Raw genomic sequence first — 7,221 nt, 5'->3', positions numbered from 1 at the left:
ATTTTCAGATGAGCTGGATTAAAGGAATATTTTTCCCAAAAATGAATAAATGAATTCAAACCTGGTTGTTTTTTTTGGAACCCTTATGGCGACGTTCAGCAGAATATTCACACTGCTCTTCTTGTTCATACAATAAAAGTCAATGATGACTGGGGGTGGGGTGGGGTGTCAAGCTCAAAATATATCAAACAGCACACTAAAAGTAGTCCGTATTACATGTCTGATAAATTTCAAGTGTTCTGAAGCCACATGATGACTTTGTGTAAGGAAAAAGGCTGAAATTTAAAGTTTGTCTAAACCTAACTTTCTTCAGTCCAATAAATCTTAAAATAGTAATATTACTACAAAAGTTCTTCTTACATTTACTTACATTTATAAGAATCAAGATTTCACAGCAAAAATACATGTGTACCACAACCCGAAGGTGGACATTTTTACAGTTATACTAAAAGGCCTTGTCCTTCCTAAAAAAAAAGAAAAAAGAAAAAAGAAGAAGCATATACTATCAATCAGAGGGCAGAAGACATGTAGAAGATTGTGTTAAACATGTAGAACAGGATTTTAGTCATGTTTTGATTTGTTGATCATTTAGAGGCCCTAGTTAAAATGTATGTATCAAATAAGACACAGTAGGGGTTAATGGTGTCATTTTGGAGCTTGCTGGTTACCATTCACTTTCTTTTTCTTTGGAAGAGCAGCATGAGCATCTTGCTTAACATCTCCTTTTGTGGTCTATTGATGAAAAAAAAAAGACAAAAACATGTCTGGAACAACATGACGGTGAATAAACAATGACAATTTTCATGTTTTTGGTGTACTGTCCTTTAAGTTAAACAGGTTCTTGTTACTGCATTCAAACTAGGTTTAGGTGGTTAGGTTATAGATTAAACCACTGGTGATAAGGTGTGGTTATTGTGATTGTGCTTTTCAGAAGTGACACTGTTTTACTAAGGTGTTCTGTCTAATACATTGTGTTGTCAACATGCCATCCATAGAAATATATCTCACCTAAAGCATACGTTTTAGATTCAGTTTGATTTCATACTTTTTAAAAGTAATTTTATAATACAGATTTGTAAATGTCTTAATGCATACTGCAAAACAAGCAAAAATGAATAAGCTTTATGTTTTGGTCTGAGAGCACGATTAAGTCAGACAGTGGTGCAATAAATTCACTGAAGGTGCAAGAACTGACATCTTTGTTAAATGTCATGAAAACCCATGGGAGGTTAGCAGCCAGTCAGTACAATCTGCAGAATCATAAAAGATGAAACTAAAACGTTATATATAGCAATTCCCTTCATGTATTACAGGTGATAAATCTATTTAGTGACACATAAAAATCAAATCCGAGGCAAATAATTTTTCAATTCAAAATTATGGTGCAAAGGCCAGCGTATAATGGACTTCCAGTGCCAAAACACAATCCGACAATCTAAAAAATAGCTCTGGTTCACAGGCACTTCATATAAGCAGAAAAAAGTGAACAAAAATATCATCCACTAGTTCCAAATGTATGTGCAACTTCATAGTGTGCTGCCATCATTTCAAACATATCTTTCTTACCATAGTTCTTATGTGGGCTTTTAGATATTTGCTACGCTGTTGTGATATTTGGGTGTAGTGAAGTAAGTCTCAGAAGCTTGATTCAGGCACTGCCTTCTTTCTGCCCAGTGAGTTTGTGCTGTAGCGTGTGCGTTGCAGGGTATTCTGAGAGCCCCTGTTCATAGGAACGCTCTGCGGCTGGGTCGATGTGCCGTTCCTGTGTAAAGATGCCGTTCTTCTTAAGCCTAGATCAGCCTTGCTTTGAATATTGGAAGAACTTTGTGAGCGTTTGACGTCTGATGACCCATGACTGACCTTGCCATTTGCAAATTCGCCACCGAGTCTGCTACGAACTTGGTTTGTGCTATTAGCTTTACCTTCTGAAGTTCTATTGTGTGTCCCATTGGAGAGAGAATCTCCAGATGGGCTCTTCACCTCTGCATCACCCCTTTTCACAGATTCACTGTCTCTAGACCTCCGAAGCGAGTCTTTCTTCATGAAACCGCCTTTAAGAAAAGCGAAGACACTATCGGGACGTTTTGTCTCCTGTCCCTTTCTCGGTTTCTCCTCTAGTTGGTCTTGCTCCTTGCTTGGATCATCCCTCTTTTTTGTTTCCCACCCTCTTGGACCGCTGGAATTGGATTGGATCCCTGTGCCGGAGCCGTTTCTGGATTGTGATCGGTCCTGTTTTGATTTCCTGCTGCTCCGTCTGGTCAAAGTTCCATCTTCACTTGGTCTACTGCTGCTGCTTGGTTGTTGGCCCATTGCTTTCTCTGAACTACTTGTTTCTTGACCCTGCGGTATTTTGAGATACTCTAGAGGTCCGAGGCTGCTGTGGCTTGAAGATTTGGCTGTGGGTTTTTTCGTATCATCGTCTTTACTGCTTTCTTTATCTGAAGGTCGAGTCATTAGGGCAACAATGGGGTCTTTGGTGCATCTTGGCCTTCTGCCAGACTCTAAATCTCTGGCACATTCTCCACACTGCTGTCATCATAACTGTACCAGTGGCCATCCACTGAGTTCCTACAGTAGGCTGTTTTACAAAGACATATGCTGTAATCTGCTGGAGTAGTGTATGTATGTATGTATATATATAACTGCCTTTATGCCATTCAAGGTACAAATCTTAAAAAATAGAAATCTTTTCTAACAATTATTTCTAGAAGAAAATAGAAAGTCGTTACTATCATTTTTGACCATTTTAACACATCTTTGCTGAATAAAGGTATTAATTTCTATTAATATAAAGTATTAATTAATATTAATTTCAAAAAAGAAAGAAAAAAAATGTACTGACTCCAAACTTTTGAACGGTGGTGTATATCGTTACAAAAAGATTTCTATTTTAAACAAATGCTGTTCTTTTTCTTTTTTCTTTTCTTTTTATTCATGCACAAAAAAAATATTCACATACTGTGACAAAGGAGACAAAAGAGAATTGGTCTGAGAAGACCAGGGGGATCTGCAAATCTCTTAGAAATTTTTGTAAAGTGCAAAACACAGGTCTAATTGGGTGTTGACAACAAAATAAGTCAAACCCTTTCTGGGAAATCCAACCCTGTTCTTTTGCATTATTTAGAAATGACAATATCTCACTTTGAAAAGTAAGTGCAGGATCAAAGATTAGCATAGACATTAGTGACAAAATGACTTGTTTATACTGTATTTCTTACAATGCTGTACTATAATTGCTCCACCTTTATGTGGAGACTTTGCTTACATGTTTTTCCCAACATGGTTATCCACAGTCGTGGATCCTGCTAGTAACCAGACCATACTCAGTCCTTTTCCCAATAGGAATGACACATTTCAAATAAATAATTGGGCACAACTTATTAACTTATTAAGCATTTTTTCTTATTTCTAGCATTATTACCCATCTTTCAACACATGATTTATTTGACCCATTGTCTTTGTGGTTTGGGGTATGTGGGTAAAACATCTAGACAACTCAAACAATGTATTAGTGAACACAAAAGTTCAATCAGACGAAAGGACATAAATTATCCAGTAGCGCTACGTTTTAATAAGTTCAATCGTGATGTGTCGACACTCCAGTTCTTTGGAATTGGAAAGGTGAAAGTGCCACCTAGAGGTGGTGACATTGACCTTTTTCTACAAAGACGTGAGGATTTACACCCTTCAAACTCCTATGGGTCTTAATGATGAGCTTTTCTTTAATGTCATGTGGTAATATTGATATTTGATGATTTTTAATATGATACAGTACACGTATGTATTTGTATTTAGGATTTAGTACAATGCAATTTACATTGTATATTTGTTACATATTTGTATGTGATGATATTTAGTGTTTTGTATTTATAAATTAATATGGTTACGTGTACGTTTGCAAGTTGTTTGTATTAAATACTTATTTGTGACACGTATTGGTGTGTATTCATTGTCTACTGAAATCTATTTAATTTACATTTTATAGGGATAATTGTAGATAATACTAGGAGTACTAGGAATACTAGGAGTATGTAATATATTTATTTTGGCTAATTGTACTTTAGTCAGGTTGGGACTTTTTTTCTTCTGTTATGTCATTGGCTGTTATTGATGATAGTGTTGTTCTCTTCTTTGGCTGCTTTGTATTCTACATTTCCGTGTGTTTGACTTCTTATTTGAAAAAAAGTGGCAGGCAGTGTGAGTGAAATGCTTCTTTAAAATATGATTTGTAAGCTATAGCAGTGTGTGGGATTCATCTATTTTTGTTAGATTAAAAAGGTTTAAAATATCATTTTCACCACAGAATATTAAACACAATACATACAAATTCACCTATAATGCATGTATTTAAACTGCTGGACATTTACTTGACAAATAAACTAGAGAGAGTTAAAAGTGTCTTTATTGTTATAAAGAAAAATATATAAAGAAATAGCTATAGCAGTGTGTGGGATTCATCTATTTTTGTTAGATTAAAAAGGTTTAAAATATCATTTTCACCACAGAATATTAAACACAATACATACAAATTCACCTATAATGCATGTATTTAAACTGCTGGACATTTACTTGACAAATAAACTAGAGAGAGTTAAAAGTGTCTTTATTGTTATAAAGAAAAATATTTTCTAGATTAGAAAATTATATAAAGAAAAATAGAAAAATGCTTTTAAGATGGACAAACAACCTCCTGCTTCTTACTATCAGAGATCTCAGCACGCTCACCTGTGTAATGGCCTCCATGCATGCCTCCGTGGTGGTTGCAGACTGCATACAGGTCGTAAAGGAAGTCAGTATCTCCATGTTTCCAAGTTGAAGGCAACGGGGCCAGATTCTTCATGCTCTGACTGCGTTTCACTACATGGGGAGTCATATCCAGACCACTTATAGGAAAGCGAATGAGGGTGGAGAGCTTGTTTCGCCATTTGCCCACCTGCCGAAAACGCTTGAGGTGCAGGATGAGGATGTCAGGCAGGGTCCATAAGCTCATCTTCACCATCCCCTGCTGCATCTGCTTACAGTGAGGACACTTCCATGCATCGTCTGGTGCCAGCTGCAAGGGGAAATAAAAACATTTGCTATAAACATAGTCTAGCACTCGTGTGTGATGTATGTAAGAGACAACAAATCAATGTAGTTAGACAGCTACTCCCTATGTAAGATTCAAAATCACGGGCATATGAATAACATATTCTTTCTTGGGTTTGTTGAAATGCAGGTTTCTCCATGGTCAACTAAACCATGTCATTATCTGAACCTGTTTTGTCTCAGTGTGGTGCAGTAAAACATCTACACTGCTGCGACAAGGAAGTCGTGGCCTAATGGTTAGAGAGTCGGGCTCGTAACCCAAAGGTTGCGGGTTAGAGTCTCGTACCGGCAGGGATTGTAGGGGGGGGGAGTGAATGTACAGCGCTGTCTCCCACCTTCAATACCACGACTGAGGTGCCCTTGAGCAAGGCACCGAACCCCCAACTGCTCCCTGGGCACCGCAGCAAAAAATGGCTGCCCACTGCTCCGGGCGTGTGTTCACGGTGTGTGTGTGTGTGTTCACTGCTGTGTGTGTGCACTTTGGATGGGATAAATGCAGAGCACTAATTCCGAGTATGGATCACCATACTTGGCCACATGTCACGTCACTTTCACTTTTTCACTCTCAAACTGGATTGCAGTGGACATGCAGAGAGGAAAGGACAACAACATCTGAATATTTACACCTGACCTCTGCAGAAAATCAGTAAAATGTTATTTATATCTTCAAAATATTCAGTACAGAAAAATGCACGATTTAATTCCTGCTGGACAGCCATATCTCACATGCACTGCACACCATGTTGAAAGCCTTTTTTTTTCCATAACTGAAGTCCTGGTAGAAGTGTTGCCTCGGTAATGACATGACACTGTTAGAGGATCGATAATAATTTGTGGAGCCAATCATGATGAGGCAACTCTCAGGGGTTCATGGGTAAGATTTATCAAGTGGTACTTGTCAAAAACAGAGTGACCTTTAAAAGAAAGTGAGAGAATGTGGGATGTGAGATGTGAGAGACAAAGACAGTAGGTGGGAGACCAGCTCCATTTGCTCCTCATATGGGTTTTTTAATCGGCTTGAATAATCTTGAATATGGAATAGCGATCGAAATGTCTAACGCCTTGACTTGCAAGCGTAGATTCTGCAGAGAACATTTTGTACTGCATTATTTCCCACTAGTGTCAAAAATTAAGTTTTTATTCAACATTAGCCTACCAGAATTTATTCTTTGGTGCATTTTGACCTATAAGAGTGCTTTTTTTCTATGCATACAAAAACACAGAATGTTGTCCATTTATGTGAAATACTTCAACTGAATCAATTAATTGAAATAAATTCGCAATCTGAACAATTATGGCTGCTACATAATATTAAATCAAAAGCTCCAAACATCCTAACAACATAATTGATTCAGATCCTAAAGAACCTAACAACATAAATGCTCTGCTAAAATACAGATATATATAACTGGATGGCTCTTATGTTAGATTGTAGAGCTCTCTACATCACAAGAGATTTCAGTGTAATCACTGTTTCAAGTATTTTTTAGTTTCTTCATGTTCATTCCATGTTTTTAGAGCTGATTTTAGTTTTGCTTTTCATCAAAACCCACTTCATATACTTAAACATTCGCCTCTGAGACAACAAATAGAGATGAGAGCAACAGGCCACTTTAGTGTCTGCAGAGGCACGAAACTTATAACCAGACAGACCCTAGAATAGAACATTATGAAATATATCAAATGGTAGGTAACAAATAAAAAAAGAGGAACTAATTTTCTGTGGCATTTTTCAGCCCTGGTTGAAAATTCAATCATTATTAAGTCCTCCTCATGTCTTTCTAACTCCACATTCTGCTTTTAATGTGGAACCTAAAGGTTATTTGAAATTGTTACACAAATTGAATGGAACCAACCAACAGTGACTAGTAAATACAATTACATTGTTACTTACAAACTATTAATTTCTAATTCCTATTTCTAATTCAAATAAATGCTGTTCTTTTTTGAATGTTGTTCAAAAGAATCCTTAAAAAAGTATTACGGTTTTTAATAATTTTATAATAATAAGAAATTTTACTTGAGCACGAAATCACCATACCATGATTTTGGAAAGATCATGTGACACTGAAGACTGGAGTAATACCTGTTGAAAATTCAGCATTGCCGTCACAGGAGTAAATTATGTTTGAG

At 36.8% G+C, this 7,221-nt stretch overlaps 1 protein-coding gene across 1 annotated transcript in view; it reads right to left on the bottom strand.

The window, feature by feature from the left end:
• Positions 1-788: 788 nt before the first annotated feature.
• LOC107659855 (ubiquitin carboxyl-terminal hydrolase 43-like) overlaps positions 789-7,221 on the bottom strand; it is a 117,056-nt gene continuing 110,623 nt past the window's right edge. The window contains 3 exon segments of the mRNA XM_016448939.1: positions 789-2,506; positions 2,509-2,578; positions 4,726-5,053. Of these exon segments, the coding sequence (XP_016304425.1) occupies positions 1,636-2,506; positions 2,509-2,578; positions 4,726-5,053 (1,269 nt within the window). The 3' untranslated portion in view covers positions 789-1,635.

The sequence above is a fragment of the Sinocyclocheilus anshuiensis genome, unplaced genomic scaffold (genome assembly GCF_001515605.1).
Source record: "Sinocyclocheilus anshuiensis isolate Anshui unplaced genomic scaffold, SAMN03320099.WGS_v1.1 scaffold1405, whole genome shotgun sequence".
In the NCBI taxonomy this organism is placed as follows: domain Eukaryota; kingdom Metazoa; phylum Chordata; class Actinopteri; order Cypriniformes; family Cyprinidae; genus Sinocyclocheilus; species Sinocyclocheilus anshuiensis.
Note: the sequence above shows the minus strand (reverse complement) of the source record. Positions and strands in the feature narration are given on the sequence as shown.